General features: G+C 41.5%; 2 protein-coding genes across 4 annotated transcripts in view; one reads left to right on the forward strand and one right to left on the reverse strand.

Annotated features, from left to right (window-relative positions):
* The window catches only part of CCDC38 (coiled-coil domain containing 38), a 28,813-nt gene that overhangs the window by 9,333 nt on the left and 787 nt on the right, over positions 1-18,693 (reverse strand). Inside the window, exons 2-11 of the mRNA XM_086400810.1 lie at positions 16,917-17,017; positions 15,645-15,810; positions 15,103-15,167; positions 12,494-12,657; positions 12,281-12,361; positions 9,719-9,876; positions 7,720-7,806; positions 5,908-5,965; positions 2,132-2,201; positions 291-442 (exon numbers count right to left, since the gene is read on the reverse strand). Of these exons, the coding sequence (XP_086256936.1) occupies positions 291-442; positions 2,132-2,201; positions 5,908-5,965; positions 7,720-7,806; positions 9,719-9,876; positions 12,281-12,361; positions 12,494-12,657; positions 15,103-15,167; positions 15,645-15,810; positions 16,917-17,017 (1,102 nt within the window). The remainder of the gene's footprint in view (positions 1-290; positions 443-2,131; positions 2,202-5,907; positions 5,966-7,719; positions 7,807-9,718; positions 9,877-12,280; positions 12,362-12,493; positions 12,658-15,102; positions 15,168-15,644; positions 15,811-16,916; positions 17,018-18,693) is intronic.
* The window catches only part of AMDHD1 (amidohydrolase domain containing 1), a 38,565-nt gene continuing 20,754 nt past the window's right edge, over positions 883-18,693 (forward strand). For 2 of the 3 annotated variants that reach the window (XR_015163942.1, XM_086400798.1), the window contains exon 1: positions 883-1,124. Coding sequence is in view for 1 of the 3 variants with exons in the window: in XM_086400798.1 (XP_086256924.1) it covers positions 1,093-1,124 (32 nt within the window). In the remaining 2 variants the exon portion in view is untranslated. Of the gene's footprint in view, positions 1,125-9,871; positions 10,590-18,693 lie in introns of those variants that run through there. The other variant, XM_086400799.1, reaches the window with a different exon arrangement.

The following is an 18,693-nucleotide window of genomic DNA, read 5'->3' on the forward strand; positions in this document are numbered from 1 at the left end:
AGGCAGTAGGTGACATTTTGATTCTTTATAACCTTCTATATTGTCTTTTATTCTTGCTAGCTAGGAAAATATTTTGACAAGTGAAAGGAATTAGGGACTAAAACTAAAACCAGTCTATTCTGTATAAATATAATTCCTACTTTTCCATTCTGCAGTGTAAACTATTATTAATAAAAATTCTTCCCTAAATCCAGGGAAACCACAAGGAAGGGCCACGCATAAATGAAGGTGGACTTCGTCTCTGATTAGAAACTGGTTAATAGAATGTCTGCTTGTTTTTTATGACTTACATTTTATCCTGTATAACTTTTTCTCTTTTATTTACATCTTCAAGATTTTCATCTACATCTTGGGAATATTGTACCAAAGTAAGATTCTGCTCTTCCAGCTCTGTGAGGACTTGAAGTAACTCTTCAGGTTCTTTGAAATAAAGTTCAGGCTCCTAATCAATAATGAAGAATATAATTAACTCACTTAACATGCTACCTGTGCATATGTGATTTATCTAGGAAAAAACAGTGGGGTAAAGGAATACTGTTCCGATTATAAGGGAGATAATGGGCAGAGTGACGACAGCCTATTTCCATGTGAGAGCTGGCCTTAGGGAAGAGAACACTTTTGGTGTTGGGGAGGAGATGAAGTTTATTAGAGAAGGTGAAAAGGAAGAAGAGAGTGAGGAAAAGAAAAAGGAGAGGGATGGGGCAGAGGAGGAGGCAAAAGCAGGAAAAAAGGAAAGGCAAGTTTCTAGGGAAAGACGAGAGAAGAAGTAGAATGAGAAAAGACAGAGGACTAAGTGAAGGTCATTTTCTCCCTACATTTTAATAATTTTCTATTTTCTAAAATTTTAAGTATAAGTTTATATCACTTTGAATTAATTTATAGCAAGATGACTTGGATATTTGCATCCCCACGTTCATCAAATTTACTGTAGCAAGAAGTGGAAGCAACCTAAATGTTCATCAATGGACTGATGGATGGATAAAGAAAATGTGGTCTATCCATCCTTAAAAAATAAGGAAACCCTGTCATTTGCTACAATATGGATGAACCCGAAGAACATAAGGACATGAGACTAAATGAAATAAGCCACTCATGAAAAGACATACTGCTTCCACTTTTACAAGGTATGTAAAGTAATCTAACTCTTAGAAATATAAAGTAGAATGTGGTTGCTAGGGGCTAGAGGGAGTAGGCATAGGGGAGTTGTTCAGTTGATGTATAGTTTCCATTGTGCAAGATGAAAAAGTTCCAATGGTCTGTTACATCAGCATGTTAATAGTTAACGCTGCAGGATCATATACTTACTAGTTAAGATGATAAGTTGTGCTTTTTCCACACACACACACACAAAAATGATTTGGATAAGGTATGTTATATGTAGTATACAGTTAATGCTTTTAAGTGTTTTGTTCCTTTTCTGTGAGTTTCTGTTGTTGTATTTAGGGTGAGATTAGTTCACAATCAGACCTGTAGCCACAAAGAACTGTTTTGTTGAAGCTCAATTTATCTCACAGTCCAGCTACCCAATATGTCTCAAGCCCCAATAAAATGATAAATAATCAGAAGGTGGTTATGTTCACAGGAAGATTGTAGATAATATATATCTCCTAAATTGTTACCTTCTAAAGGACACATTTATTTACTTATAATTTTTAAAAAATCTTTTGGCTGTGCCTCACAGCATCCAGGATCTTAGTTCCCCCAACCAGGATGGAGCCCACATCCCTTGCAGTGGAAGTGTAGAGTCTTAACCACTAAACCGCCAGGGAAGTCTTGACATTTATTTTTCATTAAATGTCTGATGACAAACATGAACTATATATACAACTAGAGAACAGTAGCAAAATCATATTTGGGGGGATTTCCCTGGTGGTCCAGTGGCTAAGGCTCCATGCTGCCAGTGCAGAGGGCCCAGGTTCGTTCCCTGATCAGGGAACTAGATCCCACATGCCACAACTAAAGATCCCACATGCTGCAACTAAGACCTGGTGCAAACAAATTTTAAAAAATCATATTTTCTTCTGAAAGGTTGTGGAATATTTGGAACAGGACATTTTAATTTCAAAAGAAGAAACGAGCATCTATACTTTTCATCAAACAATATTTAAGTCAAGACAAATAGTCCGGTTACCAGATCGTAGTCCATATCATCATCTAAAAAGAATTCCAAACTGTCTTCTGAACTGATACTCTCAGTTTGGCTGTAAAAGGAAAAGAAAATGCCTGATTTCTGAGCCATTTTCTATCAACAGATTTGCTTTCATGACTAAGTTATTTTTGGAACCTAAATGTAACCTAGTTCTTTTCAATAGCCTATTGAGCCTTTTAGGGAATTGCAGGAATCCATGGATTCCACAAGTATGCAAAAGAAAATCATTCATTCCCAGACAAGGGTGACATATGCAAACAAAGAGACCATAAGGAAGAGTTGTACCACGTGGTACCAATTATTTGAGGTGCATCTGTAAAATATCTTCTGATCAGGCTGGGGAAATGTTGGTTGGGGAGTGGGGTGGGTGATGAGATACATACTTAAAGAATAGTTATGTGGCTTGCAAGGTGGCTCTGAAAGAATCCTTTAAGAACGATAAATTGAAAATGATTGGAATGTTAAAAGGGCAGGGGCTAAGGAAGGAGTAAAGCAGCTGTTGGTGTGACCTAGGTAAGTAATGTTTGTAGTGATGGTGGAAAACAAGTCAGTGGTTGGGGTTGGGAGGAGAATCTAGAGACACAGGAAAGAAAGAATTCATGGGAACCAAGAATAGAAAGGGCTCCTGGGGCACAAAGAGAAGAGACCAGATGACTTCAGCGTTTGTAGTCAGTAAACCTGGAGTAGTGGAGGTCATGCTAACAGGAAGGAGAACAGCTTTAAGGATAGGATAAGGACAAGATTGGGCTTCCCTGGTAGCTCAGCTAGTAAAGAATCTGCCCCCCGCCCCGCCCCCGCCGCGATGCAGGAGACCCAGGTTCCATTCCTGAGTCAGAAAGTTCCCCTGGAGAAGGGCAGGGCAACCCACTCCAGTATTCTTGCCTGGAGAATCCCCATGGACAGAGGAACCTGGTAGGCTAACAGTCCTTGGATCACAAAGAGTCGGACACGACTGAACGACTAAGCATAGCACAAGGACAAGATTAACATTTGCTTTGTTCATGCTGAGTTTGAAGGGACAAAATAACCTGCTTGGAGCTGCCCTTTAGCAATGGGAAATATGTTGTAGGGAAATTGAGAGGGCCATAGAAGTCAAGGGATACTTGGGAAGCATCCACAGTTCAGTCCACTGTTAGTGGATTCAGTAATATCATTTTCAAATCAGTCTTCTCCCACCTCTCTGATACTATGTTACTTTTTGGTTCCTTTTCTTTGAGTCTGTTTCCTCAGCCTTCTTCCCTCTCTTTCTACCCATCCTCTGGGGCTGATCCTCTCTTATAGATTCAACCACTACTAACATACCGACTCCCGCATCTCTGTCTGTCTTGAGCTCTGGACTTCAGTGTCCAGCTTCCAGCTGAACATCAGTATCCACTTGGGTGTCCCATAGAGAGCTCAGATGAATGCATCCAAAATCACACTCCTTATTTTCCTCTCAGGCCTGCTCCCCTTGCTGTGTTCCTAATACCTTTGAATGACAACACCACACATCCAGTTGCCACATGAGAAATTTGGGAGTTATCTGTGGCCACTCTTTTTATTGGGGGAATTCCCTAGGTAGCATTTCCCTGATGTGTCCCACAGCCTCTCCTTCTTGTTCCAGCTGCCACTGTCTGGCTGGGGGAGTTCATTATCTCTCATCTAATGAATTGTGACCACAGGTTCCTAACTGGCTCCTCTACATCCAGTTTTTTCCCTGTCCATTCTGTTCTCTAAAATACTACCATCTCCAATTTTCTAAAATGTAAATCTGATTTGAGCCTCTGTCACATTCTTGCTAAAACCTTCAGTGACTCCCAGGGCACTTGGAACAAAACACAGACACCTTTGGGATGACCCCACTGCCTCCTTACTCATGAGACAATACCTAGTTACCCCTCCAGTCTTGTCCATTTACACCCTGCAGCCCAGCCATTCTGAACAGACCCAAACACTGCCACCCTTGTGCCAGCAGGCCCCTCCCTCTTCACTGACCCCTCGTCCTCTCACCAGACACAGCTTAGATGCCATCTGATCTGGAGGGTGTCCACTGATCCCGCCCTTGCTTCTCCAGTCCCTCACCTCTCCTCTGGGCTGAGAGTCCTTCCTTTGCAGGCCTGAGGCACCCTGATTGTCCTTCCAATGGCCTCATCATGGTATAATGTAACTGACGAACTCCTTGTCTGTCTTCCTCACTAGACAGTAGGCTTGTTGAGAGCAAAGACTGTCTTTTTTTTCATTCTGGCCCTATAGGGCACTCAGTAAATACGTGCTGAGTAAATGAAAGAAACTAAGAAGCAGTGAACTTTCTGAGAAAGTGAATGTGACGTCTGCGTATTACTTTGTGCTTCAACATGGAAAATCCTTATGATGTTCTGTTTTTGATTGTATCTTGACTGTACTGATGTCAATATCCTGTTCGTGCTATTATACTACAATTTTGCAATAGTTGTTACTATTGGGGGAAACTGGGTAAAGTATAGTGAGACTTCTCTGTATTTTTTCTTTTAACCGCATGTGAATCTATAATTCTCTCCAAGTGAAAATGTAATTAAAACACAACAAAACAGTGACTCTAAAATGCCACAGAAGTAGAATGACCGTGAGGCCCCTGAAATTCAGAGCACAGTGTTGACTTTTATCATGGATAATACACTGCTGGCCCAGATACTTCCTTTGGGGTCAAAGTATCCATCCTGGACATCAATATATTTTCTTACAGCTCCTCTAGGGTAGCTGGGGGCTTCCCTGATAGCTCATTTGGTAAAGAATCTGCCTGCAATGCAGGAGACCCCAGTTCAACTCCTGGGTCAGGAAGATCCACTGGAAAAGGGATAGGCTACCCACTCCAGTATGGTTGGGCTTCCCTTGTGGCTCAACTGGTAGAGAATCTTCCCGCAATGTGGGAGACCTGGGTTTGATCCCTGGGTTGGGAAGATCCCCTGGAGAAGGGAAAGGTTACCCACTCCATTACTTTGGCCTGGAGAATTCCATGGACTATACAGTCCATGGAGTCGCAAAGAGTCGGACATGACTGAGCAACTTTCACTTCACTTCAGGGTAGCTAGGGTGGAGAACTACCACTTTCTGAAATAATGAATATAAATGAGTCAATAATCAAGTAAGGGAAGAAACAAACAAAAAGTGCTTTCTAGTCCTATAGTGGAGAAGGCAATGGCACCCCACTCCAGTACTCTTGCCTGGAAAACACCATGGATGGAGGAGCCTGGCAGGCTGCAGTCCATGGGGTCGCTAAGAGTCAGACACAATTGAGCGACTTCACTTTCACTTTTCACTTTCATGCACTGGAGAAGGAAATGGCAACCCACTCCAGTATTTTTGCCTGGAGAATCCCAGGGACGTGGTAGCCTGGTGGGCTGCTGTCTATGGGGTCGCACAGAGTCGGACACGACTGAAGCTGCTTAGCAGCAGCAGCAGTCCTATAGCAGCAATTTTGAATGCCATGGTAAATTTGTAAACACATGAGTCAGCAGAGTAGATCAAAAACAACTGGGCAGTGGCTTCTGAGAGGCAAAGAGCCAAGAGGCAGGGTGTGGGTGGTTTCTGCAAATAGCAGATGTAGGCCCTCATCAAAGGATACAGGAAGACCTGTGAGAACTTGGTCACCTGCCGAGCACATAGAAATGGCAACCGCTACCTCCAGCATCTCCTATGGTGGGTATGGATACGTGGCACATATGTTGAAGAAAGGCTAAAAGAGATATTTGCTTATAAAAAAATACACCATTTCCAAGAGAGGTAATCAATATGTACTGTACTTTGATAAGGATGATTTCTTATCCTCTAGGTTGGGAGTGGTCCTCCTGCGTGATCTTGCTATTCAGAATGTCCAGGTGAAGTCCACATCATTGGTGATGGTGGAGGTAAAAAGAACATGTAATTAGGAATGAGTGCTTGCTATTTGGTGAGCGGGATTCATTTTTCTGTACTGATATGCCCATTACTTAAAAAAAAATTATTAGAAACAGTCATATAGAAAATGGTGCTGTTTTATTCTACTGACTTTTGGTTCCAAGCATAAAATCAGAAATCGCTGTTTGGTGTTTTTATTGTCTAAAACATGGCACAAATCAGGGACATAAATGGTGAATATAAATCACAGTTCTCTTGTTACCTAATCATATACATTTTTAATCACAGATTTTAAAAGATCAAGATATAAAAATGGTGGACTTTATTTATTACCAATGTCTGGGTCTGACCATGGTCTGAAACTCAGAAGTGGGCAACTGGTCTTGGATCTCTGCATCCACTGGCCCCCAGGTCATGCTTCCTCATGCCCGAGCTTTTGTGGCTTCCAACCGCCCTTCCTGCTATTCCGTCTTGAAACTACAGCAGGTCTCACTCCCCGATCCCTCTACCTGGAAAGTCCCACTTATTCTTCAAAATCCAGCTCAGATGTCACCTCCTCTTAAAGACTTTTCTGAATGCCTTAGGGAGAGATCACATTTTTGGTTTTTGCCCCCAGACCCCTCACCATCACTGCTGTATCATTTGTCCCATTACATTGTATTTGTATAGTGCAGTATGCAGAACTATATCTTACTCATCTTTGTGTACTTGGAGTCTCGAAAAGTTGCTGATACATAGTATTCCTCCAGTATATCCAAGGTGAGTGGGGGAAGGAAAGAAAATGGACAAAGAACCAGTGGATTGTAGCACCACCGTAAATGAGCATCTTAAATTTTTAAGCTAATACTGGAACACATATTACTAAAAATGTCTTGGGAAGGGATGCTATTCAAACTGAGTGACTCCTATATTCAAGATTTTAAAGAGAAGAAAATATGGACCCCACCACCTACTTCCTCTACACCCCCTTCCCCTGCACCCTACTCCAGATCCTCTAACAGACAAAGTAGTATGTCTTAAATAATTTGGGTCCAAATTGGCCTCACACTCTGAAAGAATCCACCTTTTCAATCAGTTGGCCAAGTGCACTTATGCCAGGGTTGTTTCTGGGCAGGCGAATTGTATGGTTGAGCTTTACCCCTACCACTAAATACCTCTGATGGTTGGCAGCAGGATAAAGGAGAAACAGAGTCCCTGGAAGTCAGCTTGCCTGTGTGTGTTGAATGACTACAGGGCAGGGGTTGGGCAGGGGTTGAGGCTGAAGGTATCCTTAGAGTTGATTATGAGCATGGTAGAGCTTCCTCAGTCTTCCCAGTTACTTCCCTGAGTCACCTGCCAATGACAGTCACCTGGTTGCTGTTGGCCTGGATTGTTGGGCCCTGGGAATTGGTCCACCAACACCAGAGGGCAGGCTTGAACCAGAGGAATGAGGAGGCCCAGCTGAGAAGGACCTCAGAGGATGTGCTAGTCAGCCAGGGACAACTTGTACAAGATCCTCTGCCCCTGACTTCTCTGCCGGTTCTATTCATTCCCCCACCTCTCTGAGTTTCGTAATAATGTCTGGAGAGACAGAAACAGAACACCTAGCTCCCCAGGATTAAGGGTGATGTGGACACTAGGCTCTGTTTTTCAGTTTATAGGTCCTGCATCTCCACTTTGAGATGGGCACCTTCTCTGACTTTACTTTTGTGGGTGAAGTGCCAAAGATCCAGTGTTACCTTGGCTACTTCTTCCCAGAGAAGAATCTTCCGAAAATGATGTCCTTCTGGACTCGTCAGTGGTCTCTCTTCTCCTTGCACTTAATTCTAGAATGGAAAATAAACAAGTTGGGGTGGGGAAACTTTTGAGAAGAGAGCTTTGTTTCAGGGTGAAGGCCAAGTTATTGTGAAAATTTCCAGGGACAGGAATGTAAGATGGGGACATGGTAACCAGCATATGTATTATGCAGATGGCCAGGGCTGGTCTCTGGAGAAGGCAGGATGGATGAGAACTAACCTAGAGGGCCTGAAGAAGTCTCTTTCCCATGTCAGTCTATCAGAACTTCTAAAATCCTGGTGTTAACCATTCAACCCTCTGGACTGAGACTCAGCGCTTTCTAAGCATCCTTGAGTTACAGGACAAGTCTAGGAGCACTGAATCCTAAGCTGTTAAATGTAAATACTTCTCAGTTTTCCTTCCCATGTGTTTTCTCTCTTGTCAAACATCACATAATGAGTTTAACCCAATGTCATTACTGTGCTTGACACTTTATACACATGATCTCATCTAAGCACACGCAGCAACCATGAGAGACACAAGGGAGCTAAGCAGGGGAGTCACCCCTGGTGTGCTAATTAAGGCTTAATAACCAGCTCTCAGGGGAAAGATTCTCCCTGATTTGTAATGTGCTGATTTCAGTGGTATAAGTGCTCTCACCCCTAAGGCTCAGGATGAGCTCTCAGCTGACGAGTCGAGAACCCTCTTTCTGTGTGGCTTTCTCCCCTCCAGTACTCTGCTCCGGGGACTCCAGCCACCATGGCCTCCCTACCCCCAGCTCTGTCTTCTCCATCCACAGAGCCTGCTGAGGCCTCCCTCTGCCTCACTGAGTCCTGGAAGTGTTCTCCAGGCAGCACCCTGAGGCCAGCACAGGGCTCAACTCATGTGTTTCCCTTCTCTCGGGGATTACTTTGTTTTGCTTCTTGATGTCTGATGTCTTAAAACTGTTGTTTCCTATGTTTTTCAGGCAGGAGGATGTGTCTGGTTCTTGTTACCCCAATGTTGCTGGAAGTCTGTCTTCATCTTTGATTTGTGACCCTACATTCATCACTTACATATGAAATTCTTACCTATAATAGGATCTATTCCTGTTCCACTGAGCTTCTTAATGCCAGTACCATACAGTTTTCATTTTTGAGACTGTGATAATGTAACATCTTAAAGGATAAGTAACACACCCACCCTCACCTTCTTAGTTCGGAAGTATTTGTGTATCTTTCTAGATGAACCTCAGAATCATCGTGCAAAGATCTACCTAACCCAACTCTCTGAGGAATTTTTGGTAACATTATTATTATACTTCCATAAAGCTTATACATGAATTTCAGAAAAATTGGCAACTTTACAAAATCAATCTTCCTGTCTGATAACATATTTCTCATTTGTCAAATCTCCTGGTCACATATTGAAGGTTATTATTGCTTTCTTGAATTTAACTTCCTTGTATATTTTCTAATTAATAAAGTTAACCTATTTAACTTAATATAATAGGTTAATAAGGAGAAGGCACTGGCAACCCACTCCAGTACTCTTGCCTGGAAAATCCCAGGGGCAGAGGAGCCTGGTAGGCTGCCATCTATGGGGTCACACAGAGTCGGACACGACTGAAACGACTTAGCAGCAGCAGCAGCAGTAGGTTAATAAAGTATAATTGACTTTGTGTCCAATTACTCTACAGAACGTTTTAACAAGTCAAATTGTATTTCAGGGTTTTTATTGGGGAGAGGTTTGTAGCTATGCTATTCTCACTATCTACAAATAAAATATTTTCTATTTTTCCATGTATATATTTTTATTGCTTCATATTTGAAATTAACCTGAATTTCCAAATTAATAATTTATAATATCAGAGTTAGTGGGATTGTTCAGGGTCTGCCTACAATAAAAATTCTAACTAATAACAAACACTGAAGCAGAATATTTTAGAATTAGGATATGTACTTAATTGAATATGGGACTTACTTGTTATTATACTTGGAAGCATGACATTCACATTTTCTTTACTCCTTGACACCCTTTTCATTGCTTGCTGGATCTGCCATTGTTTTGGAGACAGTTTCAGCAGAAAAAACCCATATTTCACGTACTCTCTAAGGAGGAATTCTGTTTTTGCTATTTCACTACTCAAAAGAAAAATAGATATGGTTAGATATACCCGTGTGAAAGCATGTTCATTTTTTAAATAGGTTTTAAAAAAGTCATTCTCTTGATCATGTATTTGAATAATAATTTGCTTAACAAATATTGTAAATATGGCCATAAAAATAAGGACTTCAATAAGATATGACACAAGAGGCAAGAAACCTGTAGGAATGTTATTTGAACCAAAATGCCCAAGGCTAGGCAGCTGACCCTCAGAACCAGCACTGAGGCAGAAAGTACATTGAGGGGGCCAGGGTCGAGTGTGCCCAGGTGTTCCCTATAAAGGAGCAGCATGTGCTCTGGGCCCCAGATTGGCAAACCCTGGTGCTTTTCATCATCTCCCATGAATGCGAGGGTTTTCCAGGTGCAGCCAGCATTGCAGAATCCCATGGACCCCGAGCCTCTTGTAAGACTGACATCTGGGCCAATCCATGGAGGCCAGGAAAAGGCAGCAGGCATTTGCTCACAGCAGCTGTTCCAGGCTCTTCCATGTTTTTTCTGGCCAAGAAGCAAAGTGCTTCGAGCACAATGATGGGAGACAACGCAGTCAGCCAGCGGCAGAGCTCCAACTTCACTGGGGGCTTGTTTTCCCCCAGAGAACAGGCTCCCACATGGAGTAGTCCTGGCTGTCCCACCATCAGCTCTGCCTCGCACTGTGAATATCAACTTTCCTCAGATCAAGAGAAAGCAGGTAGAAGACATTTGACTGGCTTTTCTAACTTACTTTGCATTTTTTTCAGCAGCAAAACCATATTGGGTCTTTATGTCAGAATAAGAATGTTTAGAACAGATGTAAAATTACAGTTCAAGGTAAGATTCAGAAGAAGCCTGTCTTGCCTGAAGTCAGAGCCTAATGATGATCTTGACTTACTACATTTGGCTCCTCCTTGGGTACCCAGTGTTTTCCTCTTAAAAAAAAAAAATTTATTGAAGTATAATTGATTTACATGTTGTTAATTGCTACTGTACAGCAAAGTGATTCAGTTATATATACATTCTTTTTCATATTCATTTTCATTATCACAGGACATTGAATATAGTTCCCTGTGCTGTATAGTAGGAAATTATTCATTCTGTATATGAGTTTGTATCTGCTAATTCCAAACTCCAATCCTTCTCCCATACCCTGCCCCTTGGCAATCACTACTTTGTTCTCTATGAGTCTATTTCTATTTCAGAGATAAGGTCATTTGTGTCATGTTTTAGATTCCACATATGGGTGATACATGATATTTGTCTTATTCTGACCGACTTGATAATCTCTAGGGCCATCCATGTTGCTGTAAGTGGCATTATTTCATGCATTTTTATGGCTGAGTAGTATTCCATTGTGTATATATACCACATCTTCTTTGTCCATTCATCTGTCAATGGACACTGAGGTTGTTCCCATGTCTTGGCTACTGTAAATAGTGCTGCAGTGAACACTGGGGTGCATTTGTCTCTTCAAATGGCAGTTTTCTCTAGATTTATGCCCAGGAGTAGGATTTCAGGATCACTGGGCAGTTCTGTTTTAGTTTTATGAGGAAACTCCATACTGTTTCCTACAATGGCTGCACCAATTTACATTCCCACTAACTGTGCAGACTCCACACCCTTTCCGGCATATATTATTTGTAGACTTTTTAATGACAGCCATTCTGACCAGTGTGAGGTAATACTTCGTACTTTTGATTTGCATTTCTCTAATAATTAATGATGTTGGCCATCTTTTCATGTGCCTGTTGGCCATTCTGCATGTCTTCTTCTAAATGTCTATTTAGGTCTTCTGCCCATGTTTGACTGGATTGTTTTTTGTTATTGAGTTGTATGAGCTATTTGTATATTTTAGAAATTAGGCCCTTGTTGATTGCATCATTTGGTTCCATTTGTTTATTTTTGCTTTTAGTTCTATTGCCTTGGGAAACTGACCTAAGAAAATATTGGTACATAAAATCCTTGTTTTAATATTAATGTTAATTTCAACCAAGTGTAAGTACAAATATAAAAAATACTGCCAATTATAATTGTAAGATAATTGTAAAAATATTAAAAGCATCCTAAATTCAGAGATGTTAAAATGGGGGACGGGAAGAACAGTGCCTTAGAATGAAGAAAAAAGAACATTTAGGAAATAATTTGCTTACCTCTAACATTGGTTTCCTTCTTTTCAACTAATATCTTGTAATGACAAGTTAGAGAAACTTTTCAGCCAGAGGTCACTGTCTCCTGGTCCCCAGGTAGACACAATCGTTGATCAACAAATTACTTATTTTTAAAATGTGTTCATACTTATGAAATCACCAACTGATCAGGATTAGTCCCCCTGAGGTCTTGCCAGGCACCAGTAGGTTTCAGTGGGGGCAGGGACAAATGATGGGTAGAAGACAGGCCCAGCCTTACCTTTTCACAGACTGGATCTCCAAACTCGCCTTCTTGAGTTCCGCCGTCATTTGCAGTTTGTTTATAGTTTCCTGAGCTGCACTGAAAAGGAACAGATTTGTTAGTCTGTTTTGTATTGGGCTGTGTTCTGAAAAACTAAAAAGAAGAAAGAAGAGGGTAAAAAGCGATTTGGCCAAAGCGGGGGGGGGCGGTGGGCAGTAGGGGGAAACGAACATTTTGAGAGCATCTACAGATCTCTGGTCATTTTCTCGGAGGAACTCCTCAAAGGCTATTGCGTCGTCTTCGAGCTTTTTTTCTGCTTTCATGAGTTGCCTTTCCTTCATTGCTGTGTGTTTTTCAAACCTTTGAATGGTGTTTCTTTTGGTTGACAGAGTATACTGAGAATGTTGAAAACACAAGTGCATCAAGAACATGACTCCACATTTCTAGCACATTTCAAAGGTTTCATAACAAAGGGGGAAAATAACCTGCCTGGTTATTTTTGTATATCTGTGATCATTTGTATTAGAAATAATAGCGTGTGAACCTTGGGGCTGTGGCCTTCATTTCATGAAGGAATTCTATTTTCAGGATAGGTAGAAGGGAGACTAATGCCTCTCTTTGACTTTTATGAAGAGGCTTGATATTGCTCCAAAATAGCCCCACAAATAAAAATAGCTATGTGTCTCCTCAGGCTGTATCCTAAAAGGGGGGGGAGGGGCATGTTCCATATTTCTCCAAAAAGCAGGTCCACTTAGTGTTACCCACACTCTGGTACTTTCTGGGCCTTGGGAAATTGGATTGTCTGCAATCACAAAGGCTCTCCTATAGGAAGTACCATGGGAGAGTCAGGGTCCAACAGTTCCTCCAAGCCAGCCCCAGGGTCAGGGGGAGTGCGGGGTGGGGGAGTGTTTAACCAGCCTCAAAGCACCCTGTTTAGATCCTCCAACGCAACTTTGATAGCTAGATTCTGTTTTGTTTTGTTTTGTTTTTTAACTACATAATGGAAGAATCTACTTGTATTTTTAATGCCATGCATGAACAATAAAGTATAAACAAAGCCACAAACATTATAATATGAATGGATTCAAATGTGGAAATGAGATAACTTTAAATAAACAACAGCCAGGACTTCACTGGTGGTGCAGTGGATAAGAATCCACCTGCGAGTGCAGGAGACACAGGTTAGCTCCTGGGTCCGGGAAGATCCCACATGCCTCAGACAACAAAGCCTGTGCTCCACAACAAGATAAGCCACCATGGTGAGAAGCCCGGGCACTACAACAATGACCCAGGGCAGCCAAAAATAAGTAATCAATGAATTAATTTTTTTTTAAATACAGTATTTCTAAATATGAATGGATGTAAAATAAAAGATTAAAGGAAAAGAAAAAAACCAAAAGTTAGATACTCCATGTGTATAACCCCCAAATATTTATTACTTCATTTGCCAAGCAGTTACTGTGTGCTTACTGTGCACCAGTTCTGTTTTAATCATTCTTTTCGAGCAGTGAACAGAATAAAATGGATTGCTTTTGTGAGATGTTAATTCTAGCAGAGGGAGATGTCGATTAAAGGGGAATAAGTGGTCCAGTGGGCAAGGGCAGGAGATTAACACCATGTTTAGCCCAGGAAAGACTCCCTGATACAGTGAAAACTTAACAGAGACTGAAAGGAAGTAGGGAGCAAATCATGTAGCTATCTCAAAGAGGAATCTTCTTCCCAGAAGGAAAAGCCTCCTGTGCAAAGGTCCTGAGGGAGAGAGAGTATGACTGGTGTGTCCTGGGAACAGCAAGGAGGCCAGCGTGGCTGAAGCAGAGTGCGCAGCGCACAGGGTGGAAGGAAGGAGGTCAGAGAGTGAGCAGAGCTGGGGACCAGAAAAGTCAGCTCTTCAGCAGAGCAGGGGCAGGGGACAGACTGACTACAGGGAGCAAAAGTGGAAGCAGGAAACTAGTGCTCAGAAGTTATAATAATAATAATCATGCAAGACCTACTGGTGACATGAACTACAGTGGCAGCAGAGGAGGTCGTGAAAAGTAGGGTGATTACAGATATATTTGGGAAAAAATATATCCCAAAGGGTATTTGGATGTGGGTTGTAAAGGAGGAGTTGAGGATAACCCCAATATTTTGGGTCAAAGTAACTGGAAAAATGGAATTGCTGTTGACAGAGATAGGAAACACTGCCTGAGATTCAGATTTGCAGACACAGGAGAAAGGATAACAAGGGAAGTTTTGGAAATGTGAAGTCTGACATCCCTGTGGAGCATCTTAAGTAGAGATGTTAAGAACTATGGTTATAGTTGTTGGGTCTGAGTTGTACTGGTGAGTCTAGAGTTCAGGAAGGAAAATCAGAAGTAAATTTGGAAGCTCTTAATAGGATGGTAGGATTTAAAGCCTCCAGCCTGGAGGAGAGTGGATAGAGTGTAGGGTGAAGTGTGAGCCCTGGGGTATTCTAGCATTCTAAGATCAGGGCACAGAGGAACAAGAAAACTATGAGGGAGGGAGCTGTCAGTGCTGTGGAAGAACCAGGACATAGAGGGTCCTGGAAACTAGCTGAAGAAAAGTGTTTCAGGTAAGGATGATCACCTGGGCCAACAGATGCTAGAAGTAAGTAGAAGAAGATTGAAATGACTGAATTGGGCAATGGAAGTGGTGTTGGTGGAATGATGAGAACAAAAGCCTGATTGAAGTGGGTCTGGAAGAGGCTGGGTCTGTAGCGTAGGAGGGGCAATGGAGCTGGGGCCTGTCATGGGAAAGGAAAACGTCCAGGTGAAAATGTGGCAGTGCCATTCAGGAAGTCTTCAATTCAGCTAACAGGAGAAAGAAATTATTTTAACTACCTCGAGCATAAACCTGTCTCTCTGGTCACTAATAAATTCATGGATGGTCCTTTTTGTGTCTGCACCTTTAAAGAAAATTGAAATAGACTTAAGTTTGGTTCATTATCCCTCAGAGATGTTATATAAAATAAAAGCTATGTAATTAAATTATTGCATACAGTATCTGAGTTTTAAAAATACTATACTTTTAGAAAAACTTTTTTCCTAGCCACTGAAAAGTGACTTTAACGATATTATAACTGTCATTTATTTTATGTCCATATTCCAGGAACTTCACTAGATTCTTTACATCCATAATTTAACTTAATTCCATTAATACCTCCAATAAGGTTCTTGTTACTATCCCCATCCTGTGTGTGAGATCCTGAAGCTCAGAGATGTCACAAAGCTTGTCCAAGATCACACAGCTCACAAGTGGCAGAAGGTATAATCACTGGTATATCACTATATTACCAGCATTTGCCTCTTTTTCATACAGTTACCTGACATTAATAGTAAATATTCAAAATGATATTCTTAAACAAACAGTAATTTAGACTTACCTTCTGTTAATCTGAGAATAAGAGTGGGATCTAGCCCCAGTCGTTCAACTGAGGCACCACCTGCGTCGGCAAAGATTGCTATTTGGCCCAGGTGTGAACGATTCTTCATTCGTGATGAAAAAGTAGACTTTTGGTAGACTTTCATATTACGGTTCAGAAACTTTTCCTGCCCAAGTGAAAAAGTTTAACAGAATTTCTAATGTACCAAAATAATGTTGTCTTAAAATAGTGATCATATATAAATATCATTTGCAACAAGTCCTTTTCTCAGTACTAATTCGTTAAACAAGCAACTTCAAGTTCTCATGTCTGAAAGGTTTTGCTTGGTTTTCAGTCCCTTCTCGTAGGAAGCTGAGCACAAAGAAAGAACATTCAAACTTGATTAAACATGAACTTCACAAACAGAAGATTAGAAAGTGATCTGGTTTTAATTTCACAGTTTCATCCAGCTCAGAATGCAGGTCACTTGGAGATTCCACTGATTGAAAAGGATTGGTTCTGTCGAATTGAAAACTTAGAACAAATAGACCTCCCAAGTAGACATTCAAAAAAAAAAAAAAATCACACAGTGATGTGGGGTCTCATCATACAAGCAGGAAAATTAACTGCAAGGTATAGTTAGGAAGTTGGCCATAGTTTCATACCAGCTCATTCTAAAATGACACCTCTTCCTCCACTTTTATTCCGTCTTCCTCCCCAGTACATACATATGCATTCTTTTATTTGCATCTGCCTAGCAAATTCTGACTTGTTTTTAATGATTCAGTTCTTATTATCTCCTCGGTAGTCTCTGCACACATACCCCATCATGGCTCCCACCACCCTCTCTTCCCTCTTTTCACTGACAAATACAAGTGTCCCTTTCTCTCTGCATGCTTCTGTTACTGTATTTCAACTCTAAGATGCCATCTGTAAGATGCACTATCATTTTATGCGGTGCCAGTGCTGTATGGCATCCCATCTATGTAGCTGAGCCCCAATTTCAGAAATGTGAAAATGCGAGAAAACGTGGGCATCAGAATCGACGGATAGGGTATACTGTACCTGTCATACCAGATTGTAGTGCTGTGCCTGTATTCTCCAGTAGGCGGTGATCGCTAGCTCCCTACCACGGCTGGACGCTGTCCTAAAACAGCGATTACACCAGCTCCTGGCATAATGGGAGACACGCAATCTGACATCTGACTCTATGTCTCAACCCAGCAAAGTTCATAAAAGTGATGGCTAAGAGAGTATGATTCTAACATTAATTGCAGTTGTGGTTTATCTTACCCTTTTCTTTGCTGCCATTTCATTTTCTTTGTAAAGAAAGAGATCTTTAAAAAAGATCTTATATGGCCTGTCCTTTTTGATTGTCTCATCTTTTTCTTTCTCTGTTAAAAAAAAAAAAAAAGGAAACAAAAAACTTCTGTCAATCCTCCTGTTGACCAGAACAGCAAGGCTCCCACCATACAGGGGAGAGTAAGTGAGGGCACCTGCATCTCTGAAGAGGAGGATCCATGCAGCCTTGCCCCCAACAAGGCGGGGATGTAGGGCCTGGATCATAGGGGCAGGAGCCACAGTTCCTCTGTTTCCCAGGGGAAAAGGAAGGAGCCACTGCCCTAAGCAGTACAAGGTAGCTGAACACACAACACTGGACTGTTGAGACTGGCAGCAATTTAATTAGTCACATAGGCCCCAGTGTAGGAGGATGCCATGGGCCATGCAGGGCCATACCACATCACACGTGCACTCAGGAGCAGAGTGAACCAGAAGCTGCAGGAGGCAAGCTTTGTCATAACAAGAGGGTTGAATGACCTCTGGCTTCTACAGGAGGATGTGACTGACTTGTTTGAATAGTTTCACAGGCTGGCAGGAAAATAAAACCCATTATGTTGAAGAGCAATGGAGCGTAGCTGGTCCTGCTGATAGAGGAATTAGCTTCACGGGGAACATTTCCCACTTGGTGGATGTCATATCTGCCAATAACAGGAGGACTTACAGTTAAGCCTTTAGAGCTCTCTGAGGCTCAAAGATGTCAAAGCAGAACATGAAATTTTAGGTCTTGTAATAAATTAGCAGAGACAGTTGAGAGTGGGTCCAGGCAGCTGGGCTTGGAGATGGGAGTGTGGATGAGAGTAGGCAACAGGCTTGATGGCTGCCCCAGGTAAGGGAAGGTAAGGTATGGGGTGCAAAGTATTGTCAAGATCCTAACTTTTGTGGGTTCTTGTGGGTTCAGAGGGTCATATAATGTTATTAATATGTAGTTTTATTAATTTATAAGAAGGTCATGGGCTCCGGAAACTGGTCCCAAAAATGTTGTTCATTGCTCTGTGAGTGATAAAATGCTTTCACTATGACCCAGGAGTTTTGTATCCAAGCAACTGTGGCAAGCAAACTTATTAGTTTGTAAATAGAGGAACATCCTAGATACCTCATAGTTCTTGACAAAGTAATACAAAACTTTTAGGAAAGGAGGGATCATCTAATACATACTATTCTATTATTCTGCATCTTGGTTTTTATCAGTTGGCAATATACTTAGAGTTCTTTCTATATCAGCACATATATATTTAGCTCATTTTTTAAAAAAGCTATCTAGTAGCCAATTCTTTGGATGTATTATACTTAATACAACAAATCCCATATCAATGGACATGATGGTTGATCCCCGTCTTTTGCTATTATAAATAATGCTGCACTGAATATTCTTATACACATATCTTTAATCACTTGTTCAAATGTATCTGTAGAAGAAATTTCCAATATGGTCCTATTTAAATGCTTTTTAAAGTTTAATAGTGGAGCAGAGGCTACTAATGGTTCTCCGATACCCATTCTCCATTATTCTAAGAAAGAGAGCCTTCAACTCTAACTTGGCACACGGGCACCCAGAGTTAAGACTACGTGTCTCAACCTCCCATGGAGCTAGACATAGCCATGTAAGTAAGTTCTGGCCAAGGGGATGTCAGGAGAAGTGGTGAGTGCAGCTTCTAGGAAGTGTCCTAAAAAGAAGGAGTGTGCACCTCCCTTCCTTCTTCTCCCCCTTGCTGGGAGGAATATAGGTGTT

The sequence above is a fragment of the Bos grunniens genome, chromosome 5 (genome assembly GCF_055505025.1).
Source record: "Bos grunniens cultivar Pamir isolate PY7600 chromosome 5, Bosgru_T2T1.0, whole genome shotgun sequence".
Classification (NCBI taxonomy): Eukaryota; Metazoa; Chordata; class Mammalia; order Artiodactyla; family Bovidae; genus Bos; species Bos grunniens.